Consider the following 17,631-nt stretch of genomic DNA (forward strand, 5'->3'; position numbering starts at 1 on the left):
TATTTGAGACACCTTTTATAAGGCTTGAGGGCAAGCCTTTGTGGGAGAAAGAACGATGTCATGTTTCTATAATTTGTATCGGTTACTGTAAATCTTCATTCTAGTAATTCGCCAAATTTCAACATTTCGCCACTTGGGCTTGAATTCCCACGATTTACCGGAGGTGTAATTCTTCAAAATTGGATGCAAATTTACATTTTCAAGTCTCTTCTGTTTAAATTCAATGGCAACGCCATTCCAGGCACCCGCATGTCTCGTGAATTCCTATGATTATGCATGAAATGTCTCACGCAAGGTTGGACAATAGAAAGACAATGTAGTCGAACTTTTATCAGAACTGTAGCTGTTAAGTATCACTTTTCATATTTTCACAGCTTGGATTTAAAACAATGGTGTTGTGACATGTCTCATGCATACTACGTATTAATCATTGTGAAACTAGCGTTGGCAAGTTTTCTTGTCGACAAAGTATTGTAAATTTTGGAGTCGGACTTTGGGAGCCTTGGAGTGAGCATATCTCCAGGTTCTCGGAGCTAAGGGTTGTCCCAGGCAGCCTTCAGGCTGACCTGGGGAAATAAAGTTTCGAGCGCAACGTTAATTCCTGTGTCGCCTGATCTATATATTTACTCCATCTACGCGTACTGTGGTCTGAAGTTCCCCTTAATCGTGATTCCAGAACAGCATGAACCATTTCATTACAATTTGATACCCTCATCGAGGTCCGAGTCGGTTTTGACAATATAATAAGTTCAATTTTAGGGATGTGGTAGTAGGGGCTTCGAAGCTTAAAGATTTAAACTTTTGCGTTAGACTTTTCCTATGGAAACTTTGAACCATTTGCTTTCAGAAGTAATAATAAAAATCAGTGACGACCATGCAAATTATGATATTAGAAAAGCAAATTATGTAATACTTACCGATGTTTAATGATCAAATTGGTGGCTATTCCTTTGTTGACTTAACGGCAACAACTAAATTTACAGAAAAATAAGACTGTGTAAAGCTCATTTATCCCATAATCTTCAAATTGAGTCTACACAAAAGACACATCGGCAAAGTGTTGTAAAAATTTGGAGTCTGAATATCTGTCTCCGAGGGGTATTCGACCTAAAAGCAGAGAGATAATGAAATTCAAATTTTCTTGGTCTGTCTCATGTTATCACGTCAAAGAGTGTAAAATTTGAGTGTTAGAGAAAACAGAGATAAAATTGCGAATAACATCCGAGTATTCCATTGCACTTAACATCTTGGATATAGCAGTGTATCGTTACGTTCGCGTCATTGCGTTTGCGTCATCACTTCTTGAGTTCCTATGAAAGAATAGTCTGGTACAATTAGTGAAAGGGGATAAAGGAAGTTTCAAGACCTTGAAAGTACACGAAGTACGGGCACTGTACTCAACCAAGGATTAATGACGGATGCCTGCAGTCAGGATCTGCACGTAACAATACATGTGAAGCAGTAGACTGCCTAAGGTAAATCGTACAGCGCCCTCGATACGGAATTTTCAGCAAACAGAACGACGCGTCCTGTCTCGATACTTGTTCCATTATTTATACACTATACAGGACTGTACAGAAAAATGAAAGATGATATACGTTTTTCAACTCTTCCCAAAGTAAAATGAAGGACACTTTTATGCATATTATTGACCATCGCGTCTGTCCATCAAATAACCAAAAAAAGCCCTAAAACAAAAGAAAAATAAGCAAATTAACCCGCGAAACAGGGAAGAGCAGGGGGCATGAGGCGATAAGAAAATTACAGTAAAATCTTTCTGAGCTCCAATCAAGAAAAACAAAAAGCTTAACAAATAAGATTTATCGCCTAAGCTTCCTATCGAATTTTACTGATTGCAGTAGCGAGAAAAATCATCATACTGTCGAACAACGGGGGTTAAAATGTGGTACTGGAATACATGTATATTAAATCTGTTGGCCCATGCAGACTTTGTCACACCTGTACACGTCCCTCGACGATCACGTGGTGTGGTGACTGTAAAATACAGATGAGTTGTATGAGATACACATCAACCTGAATGTGATAAACTATCGACAAGTAACAATTGATATGATGATAATCATTGTATCGCTCGGTGGTCAACCGTCAGTGAACTGCATTTAACGGTATTGTTGTCATCGGCAACCAAAACAAAATCTACTTGTGTGTCTTTATGCCAAGGCATTTGACTACCCGCTGGGCAAAGCTGCTGCGTGCTGCAAGTTGGCACAGCTTGAGAGTTGTCAGAGGGACCGTGATTGTCAGCTCTTTTAATTACAAATTTGACGCGAAGGAGGCTCAAAACTTTCTAATTTCACTCTTCAAAGGTCCTTTTTGGAGCGCGAGTTTGCCGAATCGTGAAAGTCTGTCAGACTTGAAAAGACCTGCCTGTCGGGAGCTTGGATAATAGCTGGACAAAGGTCTTGGCTTGGCTTGCTAGAATCCGTGTTCTGTTTACCTAGGTCACTGACGCTCAGGTATCATAGTTACGTTCTCTCGGTCGTGTTAAGTGGGCCGGCATGTATTCAGTCACCACAAGGCCCGCCTATCGACCCGCACCATCTGCAAACATGCAGGACAAATTTCGGAAGGATATGTACTGGAAAATGAAACACAAGTTGGAAAAACTGGAACCGGAAAACTTACGACACTTGCCGTTGTTGCCACGGATCGCTGTGCTTGATGAGGCTCTGGCTGCTGGACTGATAGTCCCATCGAAAATCACCAACAAGACGGTAAGGCTGAAACTGTGTACTTCGTACAACGGCATGAAATACAAACAGCAGGTTGAACCGATTAAGGAAGTCAGTATCCATGGAAAGGTTGAAATCAAGGGGATTTTCTGGGACAGTACTTATGCAAGAAGGCGTAATACACCTGTTGCCTTTAGTTACAAGGCAATACAGTGTCGCCGCTTTAGACTTCTAACACTCCAGGTCTAAGCGGTTTGTCAACCGATACCAGTGAAACGGGGACACTCGTATCATACAATACTCCTGAATTATTCTGCTTTCCCCTTTCACCCCGTCATTTCTAGTATCTACGTTACGCCAAGATCTGATCCATTTCAGTTTATGTGCGGCAGTTCTTGAACATGAACTCGTGTAGTAGTTAACATCTATTATTATTTGTTGAAGACAGCCTGTACCTCTATAAGCTGACAGCAATATGCCCACCACAACAAGCACTGTATAACTTGCAAGTAGTTGTTGGCTGGCGGGGAAACGTCCATTCACAGTGTTGTCTAGAAATGTCGAGCTGCATGGTAGTCACATTACCATGGTTAACGATAAATCCCGACAACGATTGTCAAGTAGCAACCATAGGCACGCACGAATCTTACAAATCAACGATCTCTCTGTCAGCTGCAATCATTGTTTCCAACTATTCCAAAACTGTTGTCAAGTGAATAAACAGCGCAGTCTCAAAATTCTTTACTTGCAGAGCTATTTTAACAATCTTGTTCAACTGTTCAACAACAACAAGCATTTCTTGGTGAGGCTATTAATGAAACAAGACATTTCATCGATCGCATGGTTGATAAATGTCCAAAAAATATTTGCATGTTTTGCGACTGTGACCTGTGTATACCAAAATGTCTTCTTTGTTAAGCTCACACCTTATAATCTTACACATAAGCTTATTATAGCCCCTTTCTTATTTTGTTTCTCTTTCTTTTCCAAGAGCGAAGCAAGTTCCACACCATTCATCTCTTATACTCTATCGTGACTTTTGATCCAAGATAGAATTGTAGCATTTCTCTTTCAAACGTCTTGATGTACTACTTACTATTGATGTTTTATTCATGGTTTATGATACAAAGACAGATATTGAATTGTTCGGTATTTCCCTAGTATCTAATAGTTGTGATGCTTTAATAGGGTCTATGCAGTGATTTTATATTCTGTGTCATCTTATCATTTTTCTGTCTTCTTAATTCCAGTATTCTTCACCTGAAGGAGGTCGAAGCGTTTCATTTCCACCCGTGCCCACCGGTCAACGATTCAGTTCACCAACTAAAGTCGGTTACAGTAGTTCACTGCAGGGGCGTGATTTGGGACTGGCACCGAACCCGTCACTTGCCGAGGAGGTAAGTCTAAACGCCGTGACAGACTTTTGAAACATGAAAAACCTTGTCTTTTTTCCAATTTTTGTGTTCAGCGTAAACAACCGTATCGTTCACTGATATGGTCTGTGCAGCACAATGTGTGACCTATATCGATCTTAAAATATTAACTCAAAAAGGGACAAATTGTCGGTGATCATGCGTTTTACGGTGCAAACTGCCCATCCTTCAAAACCATTTTAAAAGTAATCTAAAGCGAAAGAAAGTGCTGATATCAAATACACCTGCATTGAGTGAAGGGAACCATAATAGGTGCTTGAAAGACATAATGGTGTATGTTTGTTGTTGCCCTATGCGATGAGGCAGAGGTATAAATAATCTGTTTACAAATCGATGCAAAAGTTTTTAATAACAAAGAAATCGCTGGAGCGTATTCATCTCCTTATGTGCTTTTCAGTCGAGAACCAGATTGTGTGAGTCAGAGGTGAAACGTCACCGTGAGAGAATCTAAATCGTTTTCTATTTCTACATCTGTTGGCAGATCGGCGATCGACATTGGCGTATACCCGAGAGAAGACTGCGTCAGCGAAATGATCGCAAAATTGTTCGGTACCTCAGGGTAAGTTCGTATATGGCTATTGTGACACGTGGCGTTAGTTGCTGATCATGAGGCATGTTCCAGACCTATTCGTTGCTTTGGTTACCCAACGTTCAGCAGTTGCTCTGTTTATTGAAACAGCTTGTTTGAAACAAAATTAGATTATTGCATTATAATGGGATAACGATTACATACTTGTGTCTCCAACGACATGGTGTAGATCTACTCATAGGAATATATGAAACAATCAATTGAAATTTGATATTTTAATCTACTTAATGGTTTGTTTTTTAAACGTACCTTTGAACAAGAATAAGACAAATTAGTAATTTCTATTGGCGAAGGGTTTGCATAAATTTATTTTAGTAGATGGTAATGTTAATGTAAAATTCGTCCATACGAACGTAAGAATTTCTTTTCGTCTTTAACACTCGCTGGTTTAAACTACAGAACGCATTTTATCTTGAGGCTGTGAAAATAAATTTGTCTTCATGGGAAGACATTTTTCAAAACCGTTCATTCGTGCTATAATCAAGAAGGCGATCTCCCCAAATATCGAGCACATAGAACATTAGTGGCCACTTTTTCCAGTGACCAAATATGAAATCTTTGGACTATAATTTGTACATATACAACAGGGGGCACCCTTAAAAGCATATTTTAGCAGTGTACAGTAAAAAAAATATAAACTAAGGTGAACAACCACGATAGGCAAAGCTGTGCTTCATTTACGTTCATTGCTAAAACTGTGACCACGATCACTATCATCTTGAAAAGCTCTGGGGATAATAACAATGTTAGTATAGTTAATTGCACGAGTAGGTGTGCTGTTACAGTTGTAATCACCACACTTATGGTCAGGAACTTGTAAACATCACGAGGCCGAAGGCCGAGTGATGTTTACAAGTTCCTGACCATAAGTGTGGTGATTACAACTGTAACAGCACACTACGAGGTGCGATTAACGACTTATACCACGAAAAACAGGCCAATCTTCTCTAAAATTTGAAAATTACTGTCAATAAATCGTCTACTTTTGATTTGAATACCAACAATGGAATGGAGTGACTCATTGTACGTCTAAAGGTTCACAGAGGTCATTATGCACCTGGCATGCGAGTTGGGGAGAATGACCTATCCCAGACAAGTAGGACAAGGGCTCTGGTCAACTGCAAATCTGCATTTGAATAAGGGCTACAGAGTGGTATAATGCACCTGTGTAGAAGGAAACTGTTTTAGTCTGATTGGTTAAATAAAATGGCTTGCCTTACTCTATCTTGTTGGCTATTGGCTAGCGAGAAGGAATTCAATCTGTAGATGCATGTGATTGCCTCGTGGATGCATCAGGCTTTCAATACCATTTTCGTGTTTTCGACTGGTCAAGATGGACCTTGTCAACTTGTCTGATCTGATGACCCAAGAGACTTCCTAGAGTTCCATGGACGGCCATGTAAAAACAACTAAAGTGGATTTTACACGGGCAAACTGCCCTATAAGAGCAGCCGCTACTACGGAGCGCATAAAATCCACGATGTGTACTTCAACTTATAAAAAAGTACTTGGCGATGATAACACCGGACGGGATTGTACTATCGATGACCCTTGCCAATCAAGTTCTCCTGCCAGAAAATATACGTCTTTACACAAAGCAAATGTGCAAGATGGCTTGGCCAGACTGCCAGCACACTGGATATTCTGGCAAGGTAATTTATTCTTTTACTAAAATATTTATACACAAAACGAATTCTGTAAAGTTATAAAATTAAATTCATTGACCAAAACAATTTGTTGTGTATGCGGCAGTATCACAGAATTTCTTTCCACTATTCCACAAACGTTACAAAAAGGCTGTACTTATTTCCATGCTATTTGTGACATGTTTTGTGTTTGATAATTTCAGGCGAATGCGGCAACATCTCTGTACCATCAGGGATTCGATGAGCAGCTTATCAAAGAACAAACAGGTCACAGATCAGATGACGGTTTACGCGCCTCAAATGTATGTCTACTGCACAACAAAAGCATGTGTCGAATATATTACTACCACCTCCATCTAGTGTTAAATCAGAGGAATCTGTAAGTAAACCAGTTTCTCAAGTTACGACAAAACAATGTAACAAAACAGACAAGATTGGTCCAACCCAAGAAGACGCCGAATCTAAAGATGGACAGTCTTCATCAACAAATCATGTTGCTTACATTGAGCATGGTCCAAAGAAAGTTAAAATTGAATTATAAAATGTGATGCTATAACATATCAGTTGAACAAATTGTCTTCATTTTGTTATTGAATGTGTGTGAATGCTTTAGACATCTCGACTTGACTATTGTTCTCTTGCAAATTAGTAATCAGTCATACTTTTTTTCATATTTAAATAAGTAATCACTACACTTTTATTGATATGATAATGATTTTCTTCATTAAAGTGTGGTGATTACTTATTTACATATGAATAAAAGTATGACTGATTACTTATTTTGCATAAGAACAATAGGTGTCAGTCGTGTTTTCAGGGATAAATGGATGGCAAGAACAATAGGTCACATGACCTGGAGTGGTATAATCATATATACATACACGTAGCGGTTTACTGAATCATGATACCAACTGATAAATTTTCGTTCATGACAGAGTGTAGAACTTGCCCAAAATGAGATCTTAAGAATAAAACCCCAGTTTGTTAGCAAATAAGGACACGTTCTATTCTAGTATTCATAGAGACGGCGAGGTTTGACTTCAAGAATGAAATGGACGATACATTTGTAATGTACACCGAGGACAGAATATATGAATGCATCGCGGCGGAAAGTAGATGAAAGTAAATAAGTTGTGATGGTACGAATTTTCGACTGGGGTTTTTCCTGCGAAATTTTACAACTTTCAAAAGACGAGTGATAGAGCAGAAATCATGTGATAATTTTCACAGAAGTATTTACAAAGGAAAATGCTTTATTTGAACCAGTGTTGTGACTAGTAAGTAAAAGAGAAAATTAATTTTTCAATTAATCCGAAATCTCTGGGGAAATATTATATATATGAAACATAGTTTAGCCTTCACTAAGCAACTGAAAGCGTCATTTTAATTCATTTTACATTCGAATAAGTCATTTATTAATAGCGTGGCATCAAAGAGATGTCTCATATTCTTTGGTCAAGAAGGTCACATCATCTTAGAAGATTAATTGATTTACCTTTTGTTTTATTCTAAACGAAGTGTATCAATCGCTCGGCCTTCCAGAAATTATAAAATACCATCAAAAGCTCAGAAGGAGCGTCCAGGGATATATGCTACAATCAACGCCTACAGCTAGTCCAATATTATCCAGATTATCTCGATAGCATCTGAGTGTGCTGTATTTCAGGAAGTATTTGTGGGAATTGAAAACACATTGGGTTTTGTATGTTGACGCAGAGAGAAATGAAAAGTTAGTTTTCTGCCCCCACAACTTGAAGGAGACACACTGCAGTGAACCAGCTGTGTCTCGACAAAATTCTCATTTTAATAGCCTCGCAACGTCGAAGTAGACCTGTAGGCCTGCAAGTATTAGACCGCCAGAAGAGAATTTAATCTCGGTTTCCTAGGACACACAACTTGATGTGTGTGTGTGTGCAAACAGGCACTATAAGACTGCACACGAGAAACAGTTACAGACATACGAATGTTGACTAAGTTGAGTGGGTCCACATTCCAAGTATAATCAAGTGCTTGTTGCCAAACAATTATTTGAGAGAAGAAAGTCTCGGTACATAAAAAGCCGAACACAGCAGGAATAATTATAGTGCGAAAGTAAGGGGACTCAGTGGAAATAATCCTATTGGCCTAATTGTTTGTTCATGACCTCAGCGTGGCAGGATTTTTCGACACTTAATTGAAATAAATTTTCGGATCAAGTTACCAATTTGTGTTTATATTTCGCCTTCTGAATACTGGCAATTTTTCATGGCTCTTGTGGTCTTGAATTCCCTATAGCACACAACGAGTAACCATGCCAAACCGTAGACCCTAGAGAAAAACATTGGTTCTATGGCCAAACTTACAAAACAGATAACCTGGAAAGAAAATAAAATAGAGGTACTTAAAAATGTCCACTGTTTAACTTTTCACACCACAACACATATGCAGTGACCAATGGTGTAGACAAAGGAATTTTGTCTGAACGAGAATTCGGTGAATAAGAAGAAAACTGCACAGAGTGCACAATGAATTGTTTTCAATGCTAATACTTGATATTTCAACAAACTTGAGAAGAACAAAGAAATCTATTTGTTGAACAAACGATACGGAAAATCTTGTCAAAGTTACTGTTATTGGCCCTTTGAACCACATTCACTTGGCTGCAATTCCAGTCTGCGCCTACGCGGCCCTTAGACGTGTATATATACTCTTCAATTATACCATAGACTCTCGAGAAAAACAGGAGTCTATGATTATACACACTTCTGTGGGCCGCAAGTGACCGTGCTTTCAACCTATGACGAAACCAAATATTCTTCTCACTTTGCCGGATGAAGCGAATAGCAATGAGTCGAATTTTTTTTTATCAGAATGGACATACACCATAACCCCCCCCCCCAAAAAAACAAAAAAAAACCGTGCTCAGCTTCTATTGCTAACTTTGAATGGTGAGACTTATCATCATCATCATCATCATCATCATCATCATGAGACTCATCATCATCATCATCATCATCATCAAACAGCTTTCTGCTCACACCATCGTCCTCAGTGATGATTGATTTGGATACCAATTTCGGAAATACCTCTTGGAAACAGGAATTTCAGTCTTTTCAAACATTGTACTGTTCGATTCTTCTTGGGGCAAAATAAATTGACGGTAGGACATGTAAAAATGGAATCGGAAAAGTAGCTCACTACAAAAGCTAGAAAGAGGAGCTCTCCAGATTCAAAACTGATACAAGACAGAGACCTTCGTACTTCGCCGTCCGCAAATATTGATCATTTCTAGTACCTAAAGCTTATGTTGGCTTCAATTTTCTTTAGTCAGTGACACTGTTAAAATAATTCTAGGTGACGCAACCTGCATATCAAATGCGGCCGACGTATAGGCCTAACAATATTTCGATGCACAAGACACGCCGCAGAGCCATGTGACAGTATAGCACTGATGTAGCCGACAGGTAACAAGGCCCATGTCGCTCACAGTCTTAGCCGAGAACCCTTACCCTCGGTCTCGGTCAAAAACTTTTTAATCTTTCTAGTTTTTTTCCTTCACAAACATACAATCAAATTGCAAACAATCAACAGACAGGTAATGCCACAATCAGACAGAGTAGGTTATATCATGCAGACATACAAATATTATACCCAATAACATATTTACATTTTGAAATACACAGGTAGGTCTAATGTCAATATTATTGGTCTGTTGATCTTCATCTCGGTGGGCAACAATAGGCCAACTTGAATTGTCGTCGATATCGCTGGGTTCTTTTTAGGACTGGTTAGTTTCTTCAGCCTGGGGGGCGGTGAATTCATGGGGGGGTCACCCTGTTTTTGACTTTGGTGATAGGGGGTCACCATGATTTTGAAATGCCCAATAGGGGGGGTCAGTGTGTTTTTGAATTTCGACACAGGCTCATCATTGCCTAAAATGCATCGTGTCAGCCACAAATTTCATCATTCAGTTGTGTTTTTCGGCGCGCCCTTCGGGCGCATAACTTTAATAATCAGACATATTTTTCAGCGTGCCCAACTTTAACATATCAGGCATACATATATCAGAGATATCTGTATGTTCAATATTTTTCAGCGTGCTCTTTGAGCGCATTACTTTAATATATCAGACATTTTTCAGCACGCCCTTCCTGTGCATGACTTTAATATACAAGACATATATATCAGAGATATCAGGATGTTTCATATTTTCTCCGCGCCCTTCGGGCGCCATACTTTAATAAATCAGAGATATATGCCAGAGATATCTTGATGTTTGCTAAGTGAAAGTGTACCGTTATGAAATCTGCATTTCATATGAAAAGCATGACAAATTCCTGATACATCAGATTTGGCTAAAATACCTCTCTACCGGTATGGCTCTTCAGGTAATTTAATTGATGGCTGGCAAGTCTTAACACCCATCAAAATTTTTGATTTACTGCTTTTTCCTCTTTGATATTAATGATTGACATCCATTTCTGTTCAGGACATCTGGTTAAGCATTGAATGTGTGAAAAACATTCACAGCTCATTCACAATGTACTGTATTCAAACTATAAGATTGACACTTTAAAATTTCTATGTTACAACTGACATGTCAACAATTTCATTAAAACACAGAATGACTGTTAAAATATAAATGTATGTAAAATGTAAAATATATATATATAATATATATATATATATATAATATATATATATAATATATATATATATATATATATATATATATATATATATATATATAATATATATATATATATATATATATATATATATATATATATATATATAATTTATGTCCACCTTTTGTTTTACAGTTATCGTGTGCGGGGGGGGGGGGGGTCACCCTGTTTTCGAAATTTGGGATAGGGGGGTTCACCCTGTTTTCAAAATTTGGAATAGGGCGGGTTAGCAACTTTTTGACGTCGGCAAAAAATAATCCACCGCCGCCCCAGGCCGAAGAAACTGACCAGTCCCTTAGCGTACGTAATGCGTAGCAGGGCTGTGTGTTACCGGCGTTATACGGCCTCCCACCACTGGGCTTCCCACCTTGCACCATACACCAAGTGGTGGAAGGCCGTTATAACGCCGGTAAACACACAGCCCTGCCATGCAGAGCCAGTGTCCAATAGTGATACGTATCATAAACATCTTTACCTCCCCCCCCCCCCCCCCGTAAGTCAATTGCGAAGCAGATTGTGGCGAGGTTGACCGCTTTATGCCAATCATTGTTACTGTAGGCTACTATGATACCATGCGCTCGAATGAGCCTCTGAATTTTTCCGTGCATTTAAAGCATTCAATACATTAGCTGATCACTTCACTCCCATTATCTGGGCTTCCCACCTTGGAAATGTACCTACCCCTTCGATGTTAAATGGTGCTACCCTCTCCAAGTTTCAGTGCATGTGACACTCCCATGCACCAACGTTCTCGAACTCTCGTACTGCACGATACGAGAAAGTGTCGCAGCCCAGACAACCTGTCAGTGTTATGTTGATTGTTGGCACTGAGAAGGGCCTAGAGGCTGTGACATTGTTGACAAGGCGTGAAAAATGCCTTCAACCGTCGACTGCTTACTTTGTTTGCCAGTCCAGGGTGTCTCGATCATAGATCAGTGAGTGAATAATTCCGTCTTCCACGTTATTTATCGTGTTCGCGCCGCTACTCACACAGGTCACTCTGCCCTTCCTATCCCCCCTCCCATTGCATGCTTTGCCTGGGGGACGTAACATGCACAGTGGTGGAGGGACTGTTACGATTGTAATGTAAATTCTGTAAAATTGACGGTCCAAAACGTCACTGGTTAGTGTATTCATGTGAGAGTTTTATATACATGAATCGGACTGGTGTGTATTTTACCGATTCTACACGATTTTCACTCTTCTGAAGACCGTACTTGCGAATGTTGATATTTTGATTCATTTATATTGTCATTGATTCAGACGAGATAAGGGATGATGACGATCTTGTAGTGGTGTTCTCATTGATTTTTCAAATGAAAATTTCGATGATAACTTCAGAGGGGCAATTTAAATGATTCTACAAATGGGGAACTACGTGAGATTTATTTTAAAACCCAAACTCAAGCCAAACAAACACAAACAATTCAAAATATGATAAAATTCAGAGGTTTCCAAAAACAAACATTTTTTTTTATTTTGCCTAATTTATTTGGGAACCCAAGTGCCATCCTGCACTGAAAAAACACTGAACAGTATTATGGTAATACCCAGGGCCGATAGCACATGAACCTTCAAATCATATTTTACCCCTTAATTACTTGAATATAATCATTGTTTATCTTTCTTTATAAATATCTGTTTTGCAGAAGCAGCTGCGTAAACGGATGCAGCAATATTATGAAGATGAGGAGTATGAAGATGGATTTGAAACAATTGATGAGAAACCTGAAAAAGTACCGACAGAAACAAATCCTGGTCCCTTTGTGAAGGTTAGTTTTTGTAAAGCGAAAATAAAAAAAGTTACTTTACATGTAAATTTAAATTATTCTATGAAACATTTTCTTCTGCTGCTCAGTGCTCATCAAGTTATGCTGGAATAAAATGAATTGCCTGTAAATATAATGTTTTATGCATAATATACACTGCTATTGATGCCAAATGAATTCTGGGAAGGGCTTCGGTATTTCACAAAGCTGTCTGACATTAGTAATCACATGCAGACTATGTTGACAAGTTCAAGCCTAGGTATTACAATGTGATAATTGGAGTAGAGCAAGAAACTATTTCACAAACAAACAATTATGATGGAAAATACATGAAAAGTTCACGAATTTGGATGACTAACATTTAACCTGTAAGATGTCATCATATCTAGTTGTTCCATATGGGGTTCTCGTTTATCAAATGGGATTTCAACTGGGCTGTAAACGGTGTCAGAAACTAGCTAGGAATATCATTAGAAATTAAAGGGAATAAAAAAATTCTCCTGGACTGATATTCCAGCTGGAGATTCAAACTTGGTTGAAAGTACTCTCAATTACAGTTTCTGTAGTGTTTACTCAATGATTCTGATTTTGCAAATGTGTCTCCTGTACTCTTTATCAGTTGGCAGAAACAATAGATTGCCTTTTAGTTCGTACAACAAAAAAAATATAAAATATGGTGTTGGTAAATGTCTTGAACAAAGGCATTCTTTCAGTTAAAGGTCACAATTAACTCCTCATTGAATTATCTTCTCTCAAATATTAAGTATTGTAGCATAATCTGAACGGTAAATTTGTGGAGGGAGCGTGGTATTTATTAAATCTGTGTGCTTGCTGTATTGATCACTGCCATCAGTCTTGGTTCTTCACTTTTGTGTGACCTTAGGTCGTTATCAACAGCTGTAGTCAATTTTAGAGAAACATTTCTAACATTTCCTGCCTTGTATAATCATGCAATCGATAATTTGATTGATTTTAATCTATATTAACCTTTGGCATGGTTTCATGACAATAAGAACCGCAGTAGTGTGCAATGTTTGTCTTTCTTATCAAAAGATTTTGTAAAACATGCCAATAGCATATACAGTTGTTTTGGTTAATGTACAGTCAGTATTGATGTTTTGTTTTTATTTTCACTTTCAGTATCAGGAAGGAAATGGCAAGAAAGACATCTTTAGTCAGTACAATGATGTTGGAGGCAGACTCAGCAAAGAAGGCAGTTTTGTCGACAATGGACCATTTCCGCCCAGGGTAGTCAAATCTCCGAACTTGAAGAAACTCTACGAGTTGCAATCAGAGCAAACAGAAACTGATGAGACTGAAGTTGACAGAGTTAAGGCACCATCACCTGTTGTAAATGGATTCCATGCAAAGGGTGTTACGTTTGCCGAACAAGAATTTGAAATCGTCGGTCGCAGTGAGACCCCACGACCGAAAAGCGCATCGGAGCTGTCAGTTCTTTCAATAAGCAGCAATAGTTCCAACAGACAGGTTCCAGATAGTCTGCCAGATATATGTACCACACCAGTGCCGTCCCAAAATGGCCAAGAAAGTCCACCACAGTCATCACTGGACGATGGTAAGAAAATCAAATTGCCTGCTATTTCCAAGGCAACACCAAAGGAAAAGACGGCAGGGACGCCAGATGAAGGATACATGGATGCTGTGGAAAGTGAACTTAGAAAAGTGGAAGAAAGGCCAGATACCAGGAGTAGTGTGGAATCAGTGGGAATACAACGACCGGCTTTCACTCCAGTTCAGACTCCGTATCCGCTACCAGTTGGTAGATCAGATACATGTGATTATCTGAAACTCAATTACAAGGATACCGTGGATGCCATCGTCAAAGGAAGGCTAGATGTCAAATGTCACATCAATAAAAGAATCATACGAATGTACATCTCATCCAATATTTCAGGTATGCCAACCTAGTACCTGTCACATTCTCATGAATTTATGTAAATTGTCCATTTCATTGAAAAAAATTGAATTGATTAAAGTTTCCCAGTGAACGTATGATACTGTTCTGGGATTTGAACAGCCAGTGTACTGGCAAATGTCCCAGCATGTAAACTGTTGGAAGTTTGGCCTATACACTGGAATCATGAATTTACCCTTTCACAAAGGTAAATTTATTTGAAAACTGTGGCAAATCATTAATATTGAGAAACAAAAGTGTTTTTAGCCATTCTCTTTAATGATCAGGACTTTTCTTTATATTTCTTAACATAAACTGTAATGGCATTTTTCGAAGTCAAAGTTTCTCTCAAGATGTTTTACTGTGACCAGAGCATCATGAGTTACACTACAAGTGCATATATGAATCCAAAGTAAATTCCATTTTGACTTTCAGCTTACCTGCTAAGTACCGTTGACAAACCAAAGTGACAGCCCTGAGAAGAGCTTTAACCCATTCACCCCTGTTTGGCTGTATAAAGGTCCAACATAATCTTTGAAAACAATAGAGTTAAACCAAAGTCTGGCAATGAAAGGTTTAACAATTAAATACAGTGTATTTGTAAATCTTGCTTGTCGCTATTGTAGAGCTAGGTTCATGTAAAGTGATTGTGAGGCAAAATTTCGGAAAGGATATATTAAAGTTATGGATACCCACCTGAGTAAATTACACCTTTCACTAAAAGCACCTGTGTGTACCCTAGGCATTTGGTTTTTACATGTAAATGCCCTTTTCAAGGTTGTGTTTGTTTGTATTTGATGGTCAACTTAATGTGATAATATTTACTTTCAGACTCTGAAGCAGAAAGGAATGGTTTAATGGAGAAAGTTTATCCTCAACTGCGACTCTACTGCAAAGAAAGAGGATATGCCTTCCAGATGATAGATCCAAACTGGGCCTTGAAAGATGCTATCGTAGACAACCATAGCCATCAGGAGCTGTGTCTCAAAGAACTAAACACAGCGAGAGACATTTCAATGGGACCTAATTTTGTGGTGAGTGAATTATGTCAAGCATATCGTAATGAGCTAGGACAGTCTCCAGGAACTCTTTGATTGTGTTTTCTGCATGTTGTTTAACTTAGTGACAATACTAGTGCTTCGACTAGAATTTACTCTAATTTATGAAAATCAAATTATCGGTACTCGTTGACCATGAGTTACATGAATGTACATCGAATTTCTATCAGTTAGGTGTTGAGTATTGAAATATTAAATCTGTATAATTTTTATTCTTCCTGACTTTAGACTTTTCTGAGTCAGAAGTATGGCCAGTGTGTGATTCCGACAACCATACCAGTTGAAGAATTCAAGAAGTTCATCTCACTCATGCAGAGCGGCAAAGAAAGTTACCTAGCGAGTCATGTGAACAGAAATGTGGCTGGACTTGAGAAGGAGAAAACTAGCGACAGTTTGAAATCAAACACTGATGACAAGACGACAGAAAATCAGACACAGAATAGGTATGTATATGAAAATGTAACCAGTAGTGACAACAATGAGTTAAAGGTCGTAGGCATGTAATTATCACGGTCATTATTTTTGGTCTGATGGCAAGAACAAATTATTCAGAGTAATTACGTAAGCCTGCTATAATGTACAGTTCCTCTTTCAACAGTGTGCCCTGCACCTTAATATAATGTATGGCCTCTCTGACATTTTCTATGCTCTCTGACATTTTCTATGCTCTGCAGGTAAGGTCAGCAAATGTTATATGTCACAATGGTGGATAAGAGGGGAGATTATGTATGCAATATTTCTTAATGAGAGCATAAAACTAATTTAGAATTGCAATTAGTAATTCAAAGAGAAATATTTATGTTTCTCCAGCTCTCTGAGTATGTGAAGACAGGCATAACCTATTCATGCCCAGTTCTGCCTCGGTTGATTGGCATTATCCTTACATCTTGACATAGCATTGCATGTGCTCTGGTTTTACGGTGGTATCTTTGTCTCAATTTTCAGCGAAGAAGAGTCGGAAGATAAAAAAGAATCTGAAGACAAAGGTGAAGCATCGGCTGAAGGCACTCAGGAGAATCAAGTCACGTCTCAAGAAACAGATGAGGCTCTGGAACGAAGGAAAACAGATCGCGAATACGATGCTGAGATGTCAATACTCAATATGTGGTACAAGTTAGATGATAACATGGTACCGCCTGTGTACAGATTGCAGCCAATCAGGTGAGAGGAAATTCATGAGATCTTGTAAGCATTAACCTAGACATACAAATGTTAGCTGACCCATTGGTCTCAAGTGCAGAAATACCCATATTAAGCTCAAACCATTGCATTTCAAAGAATACTTGGTATCAGGACAGTTGATAGCCCCTGGACATTATTACTACCATATATTTCCCACAAATAGTTCATGGGCTATGGTTTGGGATAGGGTTAGGGTAATTGAGTTTCAGCTTGGTAAATGTTCAAAAGTTGACAGTCTTAATCATCACAGAATTGTTTGATAAAAGCAGTGAGACTAATGGGCTAGACCGCAGAATGACAAGATCATCGTGTTGCTAGTGCTATGGCAACGCTACTGATATGGAACAAATTTGTTCATGCATTTCTCATATATCTCTTATTCAACTCTAAACAAGGACAAAAAGCACTTTTAGTTTAAGTATACACATTTTCATACCATATCTTGAATAATGGAGCAATTTCCAAGTATAGTGCGCGAGGGAGCAAATAGATTCAATTTTTGTCAGTCTGCAGACCAGTTAATAAAGCAGTCTAGACAGCATCCGAAATGTATTCGGGGGATGTGGGTTCGAGTTCCGCATGGGTCAGTTTTCATTCCATTTACTACAAAATAAATAAAATTCGTATAGTGAGGTGAGTCACAATTTCAGACCCAAAAAATTACACGTCTCTGGCTTTG

The 17,631-nt window shown here is 38.6% G+C and overlaps 2 protein-coding genes and 1 long non-coding RNA gene across 4 annotated transcripts in view; 2 read left to right on the top strand and 1 right to left on the bottom strand.

Moving 5' to 3' along the window:
- LOC139114659 (arylsulfatase J-like) overlaps positions 1 to 1,019 on the bottom strand; it is a 40,482-nt gene extending 39,463 nt beyond the window's left edge. The window contains exon 1 of the mRNA XM_070676512.1: positions 918 to 1,019. The gene's annotated coding sequence lies outside the window, so the exon portion shown is untranslated. The remainder of the gene's footprint in view (positions 1 to 917) is intronic.
- The window catches only part of LOC139114657 (NACHT domain- and WD repeat-containing protein 1-like), a 43,764-nt gene that overhangs the window by 9,996 nt on the left and 16,137 nt on the right, over positions 1 to 17,631 (top strand). The window contains exons 1-8 of one of the 2 annotated variants that reach the window (XM_070676503.1): positions 2,430 to 2,735; positions 3,944 to 4,090; positions 4,608 to 4,685; positions 12,678 to 12,800; positions 13,938 to 14,712; positions 15,544 to 15,746; positions 15,999 to 16,213; positions 16,716 to 16,931. In XM_070676503.1, coding sequence (XP_070532604.1) covers positions 2,520 to 2,735; positions 3,944 to 4,090; positions 4,608 to 4,685; positions 12,678 to 12,800; positions 13,938 to 14,712; positions 15,544 to 15,746; positions 15,999 to 16,213; positions 16,716 to 16,931 — 1,973 coding nt within the window. In that variant the 5' untranslated portion in view covers positions 2,430 to 2,519. Of the gene's footprint in view, positions 1 to 2,429; positions 2,736 to 3,943; positions 4,091 to 4,607; positions 4,686 to 12,677; positions 12,801 to 13,937; positions 14,713 to 15,543; positions 15,747 to 15,998; positions 16,214 to 16,715; positions 16,932 to 17,631 lie in introns of those variants that run through there. The other variant, XM_070676504.1, reaches the window with a different exon arrangement.
- On the top strand, positions 5,622 to 6,934 carry LOC139114656 (uncharacterized). The gene is made up of 2 exons (XR_011547922.1): positions 5,622 to 6,367; positions 6,565 to 6,934. It is a non-coding gene; the product is annotated as an uncharacterized lncRNA (long non-coding RNA).

The sequence above is a fragment of the Ptychodera flava genome, chromosome 16, assembly GCF_041260155.1.
Source record: "Ptychodera flava strain L36383 chromosome 16, AS_Pfla_20210202, whole genome shotgun sequence".
Classification (NCBI taxonomy): Eukaryota; Metazoa; Hemichordata; class Enteropneusta; family Ptychoderidae; genus Ptychodera; species Ptychodera flava.